The sequence below is a fragment of the Cydia amplana genome, chromosome 8 (genome assembly GCF_948474715.1).
Source record: "Cydia amplana chromosome 8, ilCydAmpl1.1, whole genome shotgun sequence".
In the NCBI taxonomy this organism is placed as follows: domain Eukaryota; kingdom Metazoa; phylum Arthropoda; class Insecta; order Lepidoptera; family Tortricidae; genus Cydia; species Cydia amplana.
Genome location: NC_086076.1, coordinates 18573750 through 18593386, shown reverse-complemented (window position 1 = coordinate 18593386; position 19637 = coordinate 18573750). Strand labels below are relative to the sequence as shown.

Below are 19637 nucleotides of genomic sequence, written 5' to 3'. Positions count from 1 at the left end.
AAAAAATATTAGAAACCTCAATATCATTTCTGAAGACCTATCCATAGATACCCTACACGTATGGGTTTGATGAAGAAAACATTTTTGAGTTTCAGTTCTAAGTATGGGGAACCCCCAAAATGTTTTTTTTTTTTTTTTACTATTTTTGTGTGAAAATATTAATGCGGTTCACAGAATACATCTACTTACCAAGTTTCAACAGTAGGAGTTCTTATAGTTTCGGAAAAAAAGTGGCTGTGACATACGGACGGACAGACAGACAGACAGACATGACGAATCCATAAGGGTTCCGTTTTTTGTAATTTGGCTACGGAACTAGGGTTTACGGCAAAACGGCAAATTTAAAGAAAAACGAGACAATGTAGGGTAAAATTGTCCCATAGAAAATAAGAATTTTGTGCCTTTTCCTACTGACAAAGTTGTTTATTTAGTTAACTTACCTAAACTACCTTTACCCCCTTGGGAGTAATATCGGCTAGGTTCGGTTTGAATATTTCTACGCATTAATAATAACATAATTTAGTTCTTTCATATTAGAAGTTTCCCCTGTGATCTGTGATTGGGTTACAAAATTAGATTTATACAATAGTACAAAGAGTACCGCAGCCTATACCGCATAGGTATTGTCAAAATCCGCCAATCCTACTATCTATGTTAAAAGTTCAAATCCTATTGATTGTGACAGTTATCGGTTTCCTTGACGACGGGTACACAACACTACTTCAATTACATTTTTTTCAAAACAAGCTCATATTGAGCATTTTTTACACAATGTGTTGAAAATGGAGTGAAAGCTATGTCCAGCTTAAGTCTCATACCTGAAGATAAGAGGAAAGATATTCAAAGGTTGGTGCGTTTCTAAATTGTAGAGGGGTCCGTTGGATACAATTTGTGTTCATATCTTGTTTCATAGTGATGCTTGAATGAATAGCATGAGTAGAATATTATCTGACCAGTCAACCATGTCACAAAAGCCCACCACGTTGGGGTTGGGCCAATCTACAGGACGCAGTTATACGTAAGAGGGAGCAAGCGATATTGCAATCTCATTCCACCAAATAGCTTCTTCTCGTAGATGAGCCAAGCCAATGTTGGTCTACCGTGGATTGTACTTCTCAATATTTTGAGATTGTTTGATACAATATTCGGATAGTTGTTTTTATGCCAGTATTGAGAATTGTTGTCCCAGCTCTTCTGATCCTGACAACGATGTCTGAGGGTCTACCGCGAAAACCGAAATTTGCAAATTGCGGGCATATTTCTCTGTCAATCTAAATACGCCTTTTGGAGTAAAGAGAAAGATGCCCGCAATTTGCGAACTTCGGTGCTCGCCGTAGGCCCTGATAGTGAACCTATAGAAGATGCACAAAATTTTAACAGACAGTTATGCACAGCCAAGATGTTAAATATTGAAACGGATAAAGCCAAATAAATCCCTAATATGTGACGTACAGTCGATTTCACCGACATCGACATCGAACGAACGTTCCAAAAGTAATAAAGGTACTTACCTACCTACTTTAGTATCTACTTACACGCCTCTATCAGGTAAGTAAATACAGTAGGGCCTCGATAATCCGAACTTCAAAAAAACCGGCCAAGTGCGAGTCGGACTCGCGCACGGAGGGTTCCGCTCCATCAACAAAAAATAGAGCAAAACAAGCAAAAAAACGGTCACCCATCCAAGTACTGACGTTTGTTGAGTAAAAATGACGTTTGTTGTATGGGAGCCCCACTTAAATCTTTATTTTATTCTGTTTTTAGTATTTGTTGTTATAGCGGCAACAGAAATACATCATCTGTGAAAATTTCAACTGTCTAGCTATCACGGTACGTGAGATACAGCCTGGTGACAGACGGACGGAGGGACGGACGGACGGACAGCGGAGTCTTATAGGGTCCCGTTTTTACCCTTTGGGTACGGTACCCTAAAAATACCCCCTTTACGGACTGGCGAAGCGTTCGGATGTTATAAAGAAAATAAAGAAAATAATGGTATAACTTATATATGGTATAAGTATTCTAAAAAAAACATAGGTATTTATTGAAACTCCAAAGTACCTAACAAAAACAAAGAAATTAATCAACAAAGTACCTTAACACAAAATAATCGTGAACAAATCATTTTAAGGACTCATCTAATGTAGTCTGCGGGTTCTATTTTTAGTATTTATTGATAGAGCAAAGGCTTGGTCCCTCAAATTACGTAGCATCATTCGTCAACCCAGTCCAAACAAGTGGTCAATGCCGATATAGCTTAATTGCGAGTGGGGAATTTTTTTGACATTAAGAGCCGAAAAATCGTCAATAAAAGACTCGCCACATCCAGATTCGTCAGTCTCTTGCGAAAGTTGGGCTATGATCTCATCGTCAATTCAGAGAAAGGGGTCACTCGGCAGTTCGGATTACAGCGACGTTCGGATTAGCCTATGTACGGATTATCAAGGCCCTATTACTGTATATTTTTGGAACGTTGGCTTGTAAAAATGTTTCTGAACTCGAGTGTACATAATGTCAACAAGTTTCGAGCTTAGCAAGTTTAAATGGTAATGTCTTTCCCCTTATAATTTTCCAATAATTATGGATAGGCTGTCAACTCAAGCGAGATCGAGTCAAGTTGCGGACGCGGCGTTATTACAACCACTTCTTGAACTAAAACCCATTATAAATGTGGTCTTCGAATGTTAATATTTGTATCGAGATTTGGGGTCAGCTTATTCTGGTTTGTGGTTTTAATGTTTGGTATATTGAGTTGGTTAGAGGACCGTCGGGCATGATCAGCACTCGGAATACTAATAAGGGTAGGCTCTTAGTATCGATACTTATAATTAGGGCACCTAATAAGTGCTGGGTGAGCACTGCAATGTTAATCATATAGGCATATGTATAAAAAACAACGGGTTGCACTCCGGGAGTGCCGACAGAAGTGAAAACTCCATGACTAGTCCAAAATGTCTGCAGCACTATATATAATTGACCCATCCTCCTTTCTATTGAAAAACTTTAGTTCCGAAATTGCTGGCCAGTGAGCTTAAATTTGTAGCGTTAAATGTTTAAAATTCGAATAGAAATTGTAAAGTTACCTTGCAGACCTCGCATCTAAATATCAATCAATCATCATGATATTTTGAGTTTTATTCACTAGTACTAGAGTTCACTTTTATTAGCGATTTCATCAAGATGTAGCTTTATTGAATTATATTTGAGTGATATAAAGTTAGAATGTAACTGTCAGATCCTCGTATTTCAGCCCGTACAAGATTAGAACCTTTTTCATGTACTTAATGTCATTGAGTTTTTCTTTATTGATTTAAATGCCATCTAAATGAGTGACCATCTAAACCTTACGGTCACGTGATCGCCTTACGGTCACGTGATCGCCTTACGGTCACGTGATCGCATTAAGCTGTCTCGAGTTTATATTTTTTACCCCACCTCAAAAGTTTTCACTTTAAAAATTTACGAGTCTCACAAATGTTTTAATGTTGGTCTTTTAAGTTCTGTTTTTCTTGAGTACTTCCTTGGCTTACCCTTACTTAAAGTACCTCCTCAAAATTACATTCAGAGCGACCCAAAAATTCGTTGACAATTTACTCCGGCTTAATGTTAATCATTTAAACAATTTGCGAAAGAAAAACATTCCTAAAAATGTTTGCCAACGTATTGGGCCATCCTGTACTTTATACACGCTACGTTTATACAGTTTATTCTGTTGTATAATATAACACGTATATATCAAATCCCTTCACAACTTTGCCTGGATTTAAGCGAGCTTGAAGGACACCGACACGACACGTGTTTCCTCCATTTTCCTGCCTACTTACCGAACTCCTTTGTTATAAGAACTGAAATACAACTATAACTCGAGGAGTACGCTTCCTTTCGCACATTGTTCAAAACTTAAAGAAGTATTAGGTACTCGTATATCTATTTATAGAAATCCTATACGAAGACGTGGTTAGAATTTCTGTTGAGTTGAATTGGTTTTGGTTTCGGCAGAGGTAACATCTTACAGTTTCACGTAAAAGTACGAACGTGTCTATTTCAGTAAGTCTCGCGGTACCTACAAAGAGTACTGACGTTGACTGAATTAGCATGACAAATACGAACGCTTCCGAGAAAATACGATGGAAAACAATTATGCGCTACATCTGTATTTTGATACGACCTTGAAGTCGTATCAAACCGTAACAAGTTGTTAAATCTGAATCGGGCTCTAGATCGTGTTGGAGAATTAAGCTGAAATCCGATGAAAATTGATGAACACATCTTGCCGTAAAACGTAAAAGTTTGGCAAGTTTTTATTGTAAAATTATTATTATAGTCTGTCACACTGCCAGTAGAAAAAGGCGAGAAATTCAAACTTTCTATGAGACAATATCCCTTTGCGCCTAAATTTTTTATCTTAACGGAAATAGCTTGACAGATGATAGTGTAAGTTTTTTTTTTAAGTTTGTCGTTGCACGTCAAAGTCGATATAAAGTTAGCTTAGACGGACCCTAGGGTGGGAACAGCATTCTACCTTTTCGACGGACACTTTCTGCCAATTTGCTGCAAATAGGGAGAGGGAAACAACTTACATTTGTCCTAAGGACTTGTGGAAAGTGTCCTAAGAAAGAATATATTATTATAATATTCCCTTATATTTATTACAGAAAAGAGTCTGCAGCGACCGTATACAGCAGCAGCTCTCGTCTAAACTTGCTGACGAAGCGCAAGCGCATGAACCCTCTCGCCGGCGTCATGTCCAGCCAATCACTGAAGCCGGACCGTTCGGTTACCCAACGTGTGTTGTCAGCCAAGACGCACCGGGTGAAGCAGCTACAGAACCAGTTGGCTGACGCCCAGTACCACTTGCAGGTAATTTGCTCTCTTGATCAAATGTATTTATTTATTTATTTATTTATTTATTTTATTTACATGGAGAACTAACAGCTATAACTATGCTAATAACAACATCAATAGTGACACAGAGCCAATTGTAGGATCTCACATATAGCAACATGTTAATATTTAACATTAAGTTAAATAGCACGCACAATGTTACATGGGCACATGCAATAATATGTTGGCAACATTATTATTATTATTGGTCACTGTCACTGGCTGGTAATTCAAGCCTCTCCCCGGTGACATATCCAATCACAGAAGCCGGACCGTTCCGTTACCTAACGTGTGCTGTCAGCAAAGAGGCCTCAGGCCAAACGGCTGCAAACCCAGTTAGCTGGCGCTCAGTACCACTTGCAGGTAAGTTGATATATTTTACGTACGCACTGATCGTCAAATGAGCCTTCTAATAGCTGGGGATATGTCCAGACAATCACTGAAACCGAATCTTTTTATCACCCAACGTATGCTGTCAGCTAAGACGCACCGGATGAAGCAGCTACAGAATCAGTTGGCCTACGCTCAGTACCACTTGCAGGTAATTTCATATATTTTACATACGCATACGATTTTTACATATTGTTAAATTGTAGAACGGGACTTAATCGCGTTTTAAGCTTTAAGATTTACCTCCGACGTTTCGAGGACGGAGGAGGACGGACGGAGGTGTCTTCTCCGAGACTAAGGGGACAACGCCGTCCTCGAAACGTCGGAGGTAATTAAAACTTAAATACGCGATTAAGTCCCGTTGTACAATTTAATAACGTTTTGGAAGTTTTTGGTGGTGACCACATGTGCTGGCCTGAAATCTTACGGCCCTTCGTTATGGTGGTTCAAAATTAGTCTGGTTGAGCCTTGTAAAGAGAACGGATTTTATTTAATCTGCCATTGTTCCTTTTCCACGCATAGTACAATTAACGTATTGTCCACATACGCGCAAATAGAACTTCAACTTTAACATTCCGATTTAAGGTTCAAATTAGATTGCATTTTCGGGAAAAATGTGACTTGTCTTCAAATAAATCATCAAAGCTGGATTCATTAGGAATGTATTCGGATTTTGTGGGAAACCTTGTAGATTGGTACAGCGTGGAAAAGGTTTAACAGGATTTTGACTCAAAGAGTTTAGATAAATTTTTAATGAAAATTTAATGTGACGCAGGAGCTGAGTAATGAAAATCGAATACTGCGGGCGATGCAGAAAAAACAAGAGATCGCGTTACAAAGGTTAGTTGAGCGTTTCTTTTATTTTTTGCCATTTTTATATATTGTGACCTTTTTTGCCACTTTTGTGTTATTTCTAGTCAGGATCGCGAGCCCTCTCTTTGTCGAAGTTGACGCGGGCACACTTTGTTAATATTTATGACTTTATCAGACATTATCGTTTGTCAATATTACATACAAAATAGCCAAGGAGGCTCGCGGGCCCTATAGCTGAGAGTGATCTATACGATGCCGATTCTACTTACGTTTGTTGCACGTGTTTTCCTATTTTTTCCTGGAGTAGTATAATATTTCGTTACCAGGAAAAGGTTGACAGTTGCCGGTAAGAACGATTTCTTGTGTTAATTGCGTTGGAGCGGAAACATTGACAACGGGTAATAATGGGGACGGAAACTGTCAATTCGATTGTGTATGGCATTGTCGAATTTCTGCCAACCAAGTACCACAGTTATCGTGATCGTCATACACAAATAGCTATGTAAAAATATACCTTTTACTGATTTATTTTTTGCTAAATAAATGCAAATAAATCAATATTAAATGCTAGATAAACTTCTTAGTTTATCTAGCATTTAATATTGATTTATTTGCATTTATTTATTTATTTAGGTAGGTTTGGTCTTCCAAACCTCGACTAAGTACTAGGTAAGTGTCCCTAGCAAAAGTCTGAATAAATTAAATTAAAATTATATTAAATTGATTAATTAATTAAATTACCAGATACGAGAACTCGAACGCTGAGCTGCCGCAAGTGCTCAACTCTCATACCGAGGAGATAAGGATCCAGCAGTTAAAGTACAAGCAGCTGAAGCAACAGATGAAGGAGACTCTGACGAAGCTGAAGGAGCGCGACATGCAGCTGCAGCAGCTGAGGGACGAGCACCAGCATCTGCTGGACTTGAGCAAAGACAGGTTAGCTCAAACTCAACTCTCATACCGAGGAGATGAGGATCCAGCAGTTAAAGTACAAGCAGCTGAAGCAGCAGATGAAGGAGACTCTGACGAAGCTGAAGGAGCGTGACATGCAGCTGCAGCAGCTGAGGGACGAGCACCAGCATCTGCTGGACTTGAGCAAAGACAGGTTAGCTCAAACTCAACTCTCATACCGAGGAGATGAGGATCCAGCAGTTAAAGTACAAGCAGCTGAAGCAGCAGATGAAGGAGACTCTGACGAAGCTGAAGGAGCGCGACATGCAGCTGCAGCAGCTGAGGGACGAGCACCAGCATCTGCTGGACTTGAGCAAAGACAGGTTAGCTCAAACTCAACTCTCATACCGAGGAGATGAGGATCCAGCAGTTAAAGTACAAGCAGCTGAAGCAGCAGATGAAGGAGACTCTGACGAAGCTGAAGGAGCGCGACATGCAGCTGCAGCAGCTGAGGGACGAGCACCAGCGTCTGCTGGACTTGAGCAAAGACAGACCTACTGCCGGTGGAAACTTTCCAAGATCGCGAAATTTCCACATGGTTTAATATTTCGTAAACTTCAAACTTTTTGTATACGAATCGAACTTACATTTTCAAAATTTGTTTTCTGTGATATTTTCCTGAAAGTTTCGAGAACTTTGTAGTTAGATCAATGGAAATATAAACTCTTTATACCCCTGTTGCTGTGTCACCTAATTTTCTTCATCTTCAAACGTGGACGAACACTTTTTTTAAAATAAAACTGTATTGAGATGAGACGAAACGATATTTCTTTCAGAAACCTCCTCGAGCGAGAGAAGCTACAATCCCAACTGTCAGACCTGCAGCTGAAGGTTCAGCAGCAGAACGAAACTATAAGCACTCTGCAGCGCCGACTCGCGCTCGAAGCTAAGAATTTTAAGCACCAGTTGCAAGCTGAGATCAACAAGCATAAGGACACGCGGCATGACCTGGACTTGGCTATTAATAATGCTGATAAACTGTCCACTATTATAGAGGTACGATCTAATTAGACTATAGATGTTCATTTAGTCGGCGTCGACGAAAGCTGGCGTGAATCGTGATACCGCTCTGGACCGAGCAAAGTGCGTGCTCTTGTGTTGGAGGCCAAGACTCATTTTGGGTAATCGCGCCAGCCAAGTAAGTAAGTAAGTATGATTATTTAGAATTAGAATAGACGCAGTCCACTAGTGGCGAACAGTAAAATGTGCCTACTTTTAAGGAAAGTAAGTATGTTGGTAGAAAATATGTCGATAGGTTATGATATAGTTTTCATATTAAAATCTGATGGAGCACAATTACCCAGTGGCGAGCGAAGTAACATTTTAACATTTTACGGTAATTTCAATTATATGAATTTTCCACGTGCGAGCTATATTTGTATCCCGAATCTATTGTTAAATAGTTCTAATATCTGTTTAGATGAAAGAAAAGATGATCTATTCGGCGCGTCCGGGCAGAGTCGTAAAGTCACCAGTGAAATCTATTCCAACGCAGCAACAGCCACGTAAATACACGCGCAGCCAGGATATCCGTGACGACGACAGGGGCAGCGTGAGTACAGCTTACTAAGTATTATCTTTTTGCTTGGAAAAATAATAGGTACAGTCACCAGCATAAATAAATGACTATGGGCAGCCGTGCAAAAATATCTGATGCTCCATTGGAGGCATAAGTATATGACGACACTACCTCGGTAAAAATATGTGATCCTTTGTGACCAGCAAAAATATCGTTAGTCCGTATCCGCATAAATATCGGATCGGGTCGCTTAAAAATATTTGATTACTCATAAAATTCAAAATTATGTGATTACTCTCATCTGGAATAAATATATCTCCACTGTAAAAGCAAATACATCGGATGAACGACAGACCGCCTATTTATCTGACACGTTGGAAAATCACAAATATGTTATCGACCTTTAAAAACGAACCATACATGTTTGGTATAGAGCCGTAAATTGTATAAAGTGATTTGACAATTCACGAAAAGAGTGCCGACTTGTCATTGTATATGTCTGTCTCATATTATATTCTATCATCGATTTGACGGAATAAACTGGATATAATTTTGAATTGTAACGTATTGCAATCATGAATCTAGTATATAACTGGATCTGGCATGAGGGGTGGGGGAAATGACAAAACGGGATAGTCTTATGTATCTTTCAGTAGGAGTAGCAGCGAAAGCGCTATTATTGTTTGTCCTTGTCAGTCTCACAGGTTGACCTCTTCATCATTCTTTTTTATGTAAGAAGGAGGTTTATTACACATTGTCTATTAAAAGTCTACCTGAATTATGTCACAATTTAAAATTGCAAATGAAATATGTGAGACAGACATATGCAATGACAAGTCTGCACTCTTTTCGTGAATTGTCAAATCACTTCAAACAATGTAAGGCTCTATGCTATCCAGGTACGGTTCGTTTTTGCCGATTGATGACATATTTCATAATAACGTGTCAGATATATAGGCGGTCCGTCTGCCATCCGATGTATTTGCATTCACATTGGAGAGATATTTATGCCAGATGAGAGTAATCACATAATTTTGATTTTTATGAGTAATCAAATATTTTTAAGCGATCCGATCCGATATTTATGCGGATACAGAGTAACGATGTTTTTGCCGGCCACAAAGCATCACATATTTTTACCGAGGTAGTGTCGTCATATACTTATGCCTCCAATGGAGCATCAGATATTTTTGCACGGCTGCCCACAGTCATATATTTTTGCTGGTGACTGTACGTTATTCTTCTAAAAATCAGAACCATCAGCTACGTTACGCAAACCAACCTAGATGTTGAAGACGTCGAGCATAAAGAGAGGTTTTGTTAACCTGCGGTTGGCATTTGTGAAATTATGGAAGCTGCAAAATTATTGAATTTTAATTAATGTTTATTACAGGGGGACCAGAACAACATGCTAGCTAAAATGTGCGAGAACTCCCGCAGTCTTAGCAGCGCCTTGTCTCACGACGAGGAAACCAGCTCGTCCGCCGAGCCCCGCTTCCGATACGCGGCTCGCAGTCACCTCAGCAACAGCACCCGGTCTACCTCCAACAACACCAGGAAAAGCTCCAAGGGATCCGACGACATAATAGAAATAGCCAAAACCGTCCAAGACGGTATGGCTGACCTGGCTATCTTTGACGAGCAACTCGACTTCAAAAACGCCTCGCCTGATGAAGTCCAAAAAAAATTAGATGCTATGAAAGCAGATTTAATAAACAAAATAAAAAATGATGATTCTTTATCCAGGAAATCTAGTGCTGTGAGGAGGAGATCTACTGATGAATCAATAGAGGAACAACTTAGTGAAGTCGACGATGAAAGACCCAAGTCGAGAGGAAGGAGACATTCCAATGTTTCGTTTCACGACGATGTTGAAGAAAATACAACGATTGTCACCGAAGAATTTAGAGCCGTGGAAGTTTATAATCCCGTGCCAGCAACTAGAACAAATATGGATAAAACCAAGGTTGAACGAAAATTGTCTGGCAAGCCTATTGAGACATATTGCAAAGACATAATTCATGATATAGAAAAAAGTAGCAAAGTTATAGACAAACACATGAGAGAATACAGCCAGGCGAGATTTAATAACGATACGATAGTTGAGCATTTGCAAGCTGTCGACAAAATCAATGAATTGGTGAATGCGCAAGGCGAAATACCCCCAGAAGCTCTGTCAGAGTTAAATAATAATTTCAATATGATATCAGACCAGGTTTTTTCTGCTGAAGGTATGCCGGTTGCCAGGAAGAGGTCGGTTTCTGGACGAAGAAGCTCAAGGGTTGAATCACGGACCAATGTCTTTGGCGACTCTAGTCTGAGCAATCAGGATTTGTTAAATGATTTACTAGGGAAAAAATGATATAGAAGCAATAATTGTTTGCAATTATTTCGAGACACGAGGCTGGTTGCTTGTTTCACTTTGTAACCAAGTTATAGGATGTAAACAGGGCAGTTATGTTGTTCAGTAGACCATTTTGATTGTGAATTTTGTTGACATAATAATTAATTCAACGAGTTGAAGTTAGAAAACAAATATCAACTGTAATAAGACCGTATATTTTGCTCGACTGAAGGGGCAACAATGCCCTTAAATGATAAATGAATTTTACTGGTGGTAATATTTTCTCAATAACTTGAGTTGAGAAATTGACATGGAAACTAAATAAAGAATTTTCTCAAGTTTCCCATGGTCCTAAATTTAAACGGTACTCGCTACGCTCGTGGTTCAATTTTGGAATCTTTCGTTTGCTCGGGTATCAATATTAGCACCAGCGGTTTAACAACAACTTTGCCCCTTGTAAAACAAATAACTAAGTATTCGAAAAGGCTCGATGTGCAAAATATTTTGAAATATACATCTGGGTTGGCTCAAAACTCTTGTCCGCGTTCGCGAGGTGCGATGAGGAAAATCAGGAAAATATCCGTTTCATTTCTATATATTATGGTAACAAAAAAACCACAATAGTTGTTATTATTGTTTTGCGGAAACCCCAAAAACCAAATTGCATGGATAAGTTTCTTGATTTAATCTTTGAGGGCGTTTTCCATTTTGTTATGGTTTATGAAATATATCGTAGATTCAGAAATATAGTCCCATTTTTAGGGTTCCGTAGCCAAATATCAAAAAACGGAACCCTTATGGATTCGTCATGTCTGTCTGTCCGTCTGTCTGTCCGTCCGTATGTCACAGCCACTTTTTTCCGAAACTATAATAACTATACTGTTGAAACTTGGTAAGTAGATGTATTCTGTGAACCGCATTAAGATTTTCACACAAAAATAGAAAGAAAAAACAATAAATTTTGGGGGTTCCCCATACTTAGAACTGAAACTCATAATTTTTTTTTCATCAAACCCATACGTGTGGGGTATCTATGGATACGTCTTCAAAAATGATATTAAGATTTCTAATATCATTTTTTTCTAAACTGAATAGTTTGCGCGAGAGAGTAAAATGTGTCCCCCCCTGTAACTTCTAAAATAAGAGAATGATAAAACTAAAAAAAATATATGATGTACATTACCATGCAAACTTCCACCGAAAATTGGTTTGAACGAGATCTAGTAAGTAGTAATACGTAATACGTCATAAATCCCCTAAATACGGAACCCTTCATGGGCGAGTCCGACTCGCACTTGGCCGCTTTTTGTTGGTGGTAATACAACACTATTCTCATAGTGTTGTATTACGTAGCAGTAGGTACGGATATTTTTTTACAAATATGTAGGTGATTGGTAAGTATTAAACTTGGAATACTTACTCATAAAAGACCGTTACATCAGATATATCGGAGTGGCCGAGGTTTTCACAAATATCTGAAGTTCAGATATTTGTGAAAACCTCGGCCACTCCGATATATCTGATGTAACGGTCTTTTCAGGTCAGAATTTCTGAACACCACCTCTTTTGTTAAGGCGTTTAGAGTGCGTGTTCAGATATTACTGAGTACATCGGCCGTTCAGATATTCTGATGTACAGTCGCCTCAGATATATCGGAGTGGCCAAGGTGTTCACAAATATCTTAACGCCTTAACGCCTTGAGAATATATAGAGCTGTGTTCAGATATTTGTGAGCACCTTGGCCACTCCGATATATTCGATGGCGACTGTACCAAAAATGTTATTTTGACGAAAAAGCTGTTCAAAAGATTCAATAGAGGTGTTCTCTAGCTGAAATTTTTATTTAACCCTTTAACCGCCAGAGTCTGATATACATATAAGACATTACATATCCAGCTCACTTCGCCACAGTCTGATAAATAAGACAGATCTGATTTGGTTTTTACAGCACATTTATAACTCCCGTAACTATGCCCACCTTACTCTGCGTGGTACAATTACCTACTGTCGGTAGCGACACGAGCACGCTCGATCAAAAATTGCTGGCGGTTAAAAGGTTAATTCATGTTTAATTTTGTTAAAAAGTTTTGTTTGACATTGGCAGGCGTTATTAGCATTTATTAGGCGTTATCGGCAGGTGTTTCGTGTGATTGAGTGTGTCATGTATTTTTGTAAAGTTTGTGTATCTTGGATGTATTTATACGAATTGTTAAATAAATTATGTAGACGAAAGTGAATAAATATATTTTTCATAAACTGCGTTATACTGAACTTGGCAACAATCTATAGTTAAACAATTACATTGCGCGTCGGCAATAGTCGAGTGTGCTCAGAGACCAAAAAAGTCAACGACGGCGTTGCATGAACAAGGGATTTCCTTTGGAAGGATTGGTCCTTAGGACCCAAGGATGGATTTAAGAAGTGGAGCCACCCAGATTTTTGATGCAGGTGGGGGTGGGGGGGTTTTAAGCGTTTGCGAAGTTTGAGGTTAAAATTCTGTTTAGTTTAGGTTCTAAGTAGTGTCCGACCGAAACATGTTTTTTTGCCGAAACCGAAACCGAAACCGAATGTTCGGCTTTGGCTCTAGTTTCGGCCGAAACCGAAACCGAAACCGAAACTTTTGTAGACTTGTTAAAATCGTTGAAAAAATGTCATAAAACCGCTTTTACACACATATTATGGGGCTGTCAACACCCAATGTCCTTGAAATTGATGTTACTTAAGCAGTTTTTTATGAAAATTACTAGAGTTAGACCAAGATAATTCTGCAACGATTTTGATAAGTTGATAACACACGCAGTGCAAGTATTATTTTAAACGCCAAAACTTTTATGAAATTATGACGTATAAATAACATTTGCACTAGTTGCACTGCGTATGCTATCAAAATCATTGCAGAATTTTCTTGGTCTAACTCTATTCATTCACCAGTCAAGTTAACATGTAGACACAGGGTCAACCAAAAACGCGAGCGCAGCGAGCGCGAAATTTTTCTTAACAATATCGCAAGCAGGGATCGGAACCGGTTTTTTGCAAAAACTTAGAAATAACCATATTTTTCGAATTATTTTATACTCGAAATGTAGAACTCTGTTGTGTTTTTAGGTTACGGCTTCGTATTATTAGATTGCCCAATTAGAAATGAAGTAATTAGCAAAGAACGAAAAAATACCGTTTCCGTTCCCATACAAAAAATACCGGTATCCGATCCCTGATCGCAAGGCCGGGTACCGATCTTCACCTGGGCCGAAAAGTCCGAAGTGCCCCATTGAGGCGAACTTTCATGCGAAGTCAAAGCCGTGCTTAAGGCTTCAGGATAAGTAGTTGAGCACAGACTCCAACCAATGTCCATTGTATTCAAAAGCGAGACCGCAGGCCGAGCATGGCGCAGCGAGGCCAAAGGCTAAGCTGAAGTAGAGGACATGTGGAACACAAACCAATGGTAAATTGAGGTAAAAAGTGAGGCTAGTTTTCTTATTATTATCTTGCCCAGGGCCCAGTAACATGCGACAGTGCTATCTCATTCACTTATAGGTATTGACAGCCTCTTAAGACTGCGTCAACCGTCCAGTGGCGCCCTCATTAGTGGAATTGTGTTTTATAATAAACCAATTAATGTCTGTACCTAATATACATGAATCAGTATATGTAGGTATTAATATTGTTGTCCTACTTATTCCCTAACTTTTGGTCTTTGTCCGAAGTACCATTTCGTAAGTTTCGGCCCGGCCGAAAGGTTCGGCCGTTTTTTGGCCGAAACCGAAACTACAGCCGAAACATGATTTTTTGGCCGAAACTGGCCGAAACCGAAACCGAAACCGAACCTTCGGTCGGACACTAGTACTTATTACATTCCTAGGTATAATGCGAATATATTTTCCTATTACTTTTCAATGTGTGACAAATATTTTTAGACGTTTTTACTTATATTCTGTATATTTATTGTACGTTTAAATATATCGTGATGAATCCCTACAATTTTTATATTCTAATAATGCTTCTAAGGTTATTTCAACTACTATCTGGTGTTCTGTCCGAGTAAAAATTTGGTGTAGGTACTGTTGTATTTTCGGGGGCATATGCGAACACATAAAAAAAGTATCAAAATGATTTAATCCTCGTTTGTAAGGTATATTTTTTAACATAATTATGCTAGCTATGAGCCTGTGAGCCAGTTGCCTAAAAGTAAATATTGAGGTTGGTTTTCACAGTAACTAACATAATTGTATGAGAAAAACGAGGTAACTTCTTGAGAAGAAAGTTTATGAATCACTGTTGTTCAAGTTCTGAAGTTTTTGCATACATTTCATAATTTATTCATCCAGAATACAAGGTTCTCTTATTTAATATTCGCGGGGACTCTGACCCACTCAAAATATTAGTCGTTTCCGACGAATGATGCGACACCGCATAAGCTTACGTTACGGTCATTTCTATAGGCCTAAGGCCGGATTTACACTTGTAAGTTTTACTTACGTAAGTAGGGACACAGCTATACCACAGAATGAGAGATGAATATCGTTATCCCATTCTAACGAATAGCTTTGTCCCTACTTACGTAAGTAAAACTTACAGGTGTAAAGGCGGCCTAAAATACACTTGTAAGTTTAACTTACGTAAGTACGGACAAAGCTATTCGTCAGAATGAGATAACGATATTCATCTCTCATTCTGTAGTATAGCTGTGTCCCTACTTACGTAAGTAAAACTTACAAGTGTATCTGGGGCCTTAAGGTAATTTAAATATAAAATATATATTATGACGAGTTTGTTGAACCCATAACTTGTCCATAACAAAATATACTTAATTAGCAGAGAGCGAAACTTTGGTGCCGATGACAGACGTACGACGTCAAGCTAAATACAGAGTGTTGTTATTAGAGATGCCACGAATATTCGGCAACTATTCGGTATTCGGCCTATTCGGCCACTTTGCCGAATATTCGGTATTCGGCCGAATGTTGCCTACTATTCGGCCGAATACCGAATATCTGTTGCACCTACTTAAAAAAAAAATTGCACAATAAAAATAACCAAAAACTATGTAAGTAGGTATATTTAGAACGTGTTCTTGGAAAGTTGTTAAATACGAAGACCCTTTTTTGAGCATCTGTTGATTAAAAAACATTTTATTTTTATCATTAGTCTGTTTTGTTTGACTCTATTCATTAATGCTGTTCAACAAAAATATATCTTAGCTAACGCCATTCTAACGTTGAGCTTTGTTAGCGATCAATTTTCATAATAATTGTGACTCAAAATGTTCGCATTTCATGCCGAATATTCGGTATTCGGCCAAAACCACTAAAACAACATTGTAATTGTTTAAAAAAAACATCCTATATGCGACTTAACGTCATAATGACGTCACCAGCACCAGAGTTTCGCTCTCTGTAATAATTAGGTACCAGCTGAATCGTGAGAGCGGAGAAATAAAAATACTTACAGAAATATCTAAAAATAAAGTAAAACTTTGTAGTCAAAAGAAAAGTATTAAGATCCAACAGGAGTGGTCATTTCTCCATACAAACGTACTCGACTGTTTCCTCCGTGGGTTTTGAAGCTAGAGCAATGATTTTTTCAACACAGATTAATATTGTCAATATCTGTGTCGGACCGTTTTGCTTTTTTTGATATTTTTGTTTTTTAAGGCGCTAGAGCCCTTCAAAAATGGCCAATATGGCCTAATTGACTATGCCGCAATGAGAGGCGTGCTATTCAAAACTGACATCAATTAGTCAAAAAAGCAAAACGGTCCGACACAGATAATGTCATAATCATTTAGATTTCCAAATTTGGTTACGATTGGTTAAGTTTTGGAGGAGGAAACAGTCGAGTACGAAACCTCGATTTTTGATATTTTTACGCAGGATTTTTCGCCTTGTCCTTATCGCACTAGTGTTAGGAGCCGCTTCCGTTAGCGAGACGGGTATATTTACCTAAAATATTTAAATCTTAGCTCCTGTTGGCTCTTAATTAAAATATTTCAGGATTCCTTTACACCAGTTTGGTCAAAAATAAAAGAAGCAATTCAGAGCTTTGCTTTGATTGCTTGTAATTTGTACAAAATTTGCGTTAGTGTGGCTGTTCTCTATCATTTGAGTTATTTTATAAATGGTTGCAGAATTAAAAAAATCTCTCTAGCTTTCAAAATAAATTATTTCTAAAATGTATATTATTTTGAAGCAGGATCCGTATAATTTTAATAAGTAAATTAATATAAGTTTTTATAAGGACAAATCATGAGTTATAAGACAAATAATGGGTATAACACTAAATATTTAATTAACCAAACGGGTCTACTGCGACATTGTTTCATTGATATCGCGATACACTTTCAAATAATGGGTAGTTTAACCTAAATATTGTGCCAACAGCAATTAGACGCCTTTTAGTTGAAACATAATACAACTCTCTAATCCCGTTTCACTATGACAAATTATATTATGATGCTATAAAGCCAAGGGTGAGCAATTAATATTCGTCAGTGATATAGCAGCTAAAGACTTACGTAACTGAGTGCAAATAGGGTAAAACCACCCAACTATATGTCTTAGTTCACAGGCGCAGATTATGTGATAGTTCTTACGAGCAGAGCCCGTACCATGAGTGTCAAAACTGACAAATACGCTATCGAGAACGTAATTTATTTTCTATACATCTAGTTCGCACTAATATGCGAGTACGAGCGAGATGTATAGAAAGTAAATTACGTTCTCGATGGCGTTTATGTCAGTACCAAACTGATGGTAGCCGTACAGATTCGTTTATCTAATTGAAAAAGAAAATACTTAGCGATTTAAATAAGGTCAATGTGACTAATTCCGTCATTATTGTCAGCTATTCCGAAAGCGTTTTTCTCGAACAACGAACAAAATTTATAAATTTATCGACAAACCAGCGATTGCTTTTAGTTTCAGCAATCAAGGTAAATAAAATACTTCGCAGTTACTCTGAACCGTGTGCGTCAATCAAGCGCGACCTCATCTACCAATAATTTCTTGAGCGATAACATTTCGGAAGCGAAATGGTTTTTTTTTCATACGATCGAAAATCTAAGAAATACATAATATATACGCTCGTGGACGGAATAGTCCCTATGACGGAATTAGCCACATTTGACCTTATCTAAAAGTACCTACGCAACAATGCAATGGAGCAACATTCAAAGCGAAGGCTCACGATAGACCGGATCGGGACCGGGACGGCGCTTACTTTTCTATGACAGATGACAGGTGATCACGTGATGCTTTCCATAGAAAACGAAGCTCCGGAAGCTCCGGCCCGGACACGGCCCGGTTGTAAGGTGACTCATCCTTAACGGCCTGGCCACGACATTGCGCGACTGGCTTCGGCTAACGCGAAAACCATAGGTGGAAACGAAAGGTCCGATCGCTGTGTCTCGCTCCAACCTATGGTTGTCGCCTTAGCCTAAGCCAGTCGCGCAATGTCGTGGCCAGCGCGTAACCCATAACAGGCCTCAGAAATCCGCAATTGCCTTCGCTTTCAATTGATTATGACTTATATTCAATGAGATTTATTTTACAAACTGAAATCTCTCTTTCTCTTTCACTCCAATTAAGGCTTAATTCAATAAAAAAAATATTCTGAAGTTTCTCAATTATAAAAAAAATATTCTGAAGTTTCCCTTCATGACATAAAAACGTGTCTTGAACTTCGACGTAAAATGATATTTTCATTCCACATACGTACAAACGGCAACACTCCTAACTATACATCGGTGGACCTTATTACAAAGGCATAAGGTCCACCGATGTACAGTTAACAGTGCAGTGTGGGAGATGGTACGTGGTAAATAAAATACTTCGCAGTTACTCTGAACCGTGTGCGTGAATCAAGCGCGACCTCATCTACCAATAATTCCTCGAACGATAACATTTCGGAAGCGAAATTGCTTTTTTCATAACACGTAGGTATTTATTTTATGGGCTGTCGTAAAATACGACCGGTATAGAGTAGGTATCGAAGAATTTGATAAGGTTGTAACATATAAGTAATATAATAACAGTATGAAACACATTTGTCACAAAATTATTCCACAATATTATATGAATTTTTAGGGTTTCTTTATGTCTTATATCAGTAACTACGTATCCGTAATTTAGAAAACAAAAAATCTACCAAAAAAACCTATCAAAAGGTCAAGCTTGAGTCGATACCATGAAAAGAAAAGAAAAAGAAACTTTGCAAAATGTTCTACGTTGAATCGGTACGGAATCCTTGGGGCGTGATCAGGGCCGGATTAAGCATGTCGGGGCCCCTAGGCAGTGCAATGCTCGGGGCCCCCTTACAGTTAATTCTACATACATAAGTTCAGTTGATACTGATACTGACAGGGAAGTAAGTTTGCAGTTTTAATTTCAACCTTCAGGTGTCGGTTGAGCCGATCCGAACATGCCGAACGATGTCTTTTTCGCTCTTGCGTGGACATAAAGGTTTTTTATATTAGTTTTTGCCGATTCCTCCTTGCGTCCAGTGTGGGGAGAGCTCTTTTTTTCTCAATAAGTAGTTAAATATTTTGCGAGGCTGAACAGCGATTGTCCGACCATACGAGCCACATGATTAAAATTAACCTAATAATAAATATTTTACACGTGTTTAAATGATTATTCATTAACCAGTCGAACTAGCATGTAAGCACTGGGTAAATCGGAAAAGCATTAAAAATCGCGAGCGCAGCGAGCGCGAAATTTTTTGTGAAAAAATTGTGAAAGC

The 19637-nt window shown here is 38.5% G+C and overlaps 1 protein-coding gene across 1 annotated transcript; it reads left to right on the top strand.

The window, feature by feature from the left end:
* Nucleotides 1-680: 680 nt before the first annotated feature.
* Nucleotides 681-11024, top strand: LOC134650116 (myosin heavy chain, fast skeletal muscle). The gene is made up of 7 exons (XM_063504950.1): nt 681-846; nt 4656-4860; nt 6050-6114; nt 6832-7023; nt 7815-8034; nt 8459-8590; nt 9951-11024. The coding sequence occupies exons 1-7, from the start codon at nt 797-799 to the stop codon at nt 10917-10919; spliced, it is 1833 nt and encodes a 610-aa protein (XP_063361020.1). The 5' UTR covers nt 681-796; the 3' UTR covers nt 10920-11024.
* The last annotated feature ends 8613 nt before the right edge of the window (nt 11025-19637 follow it).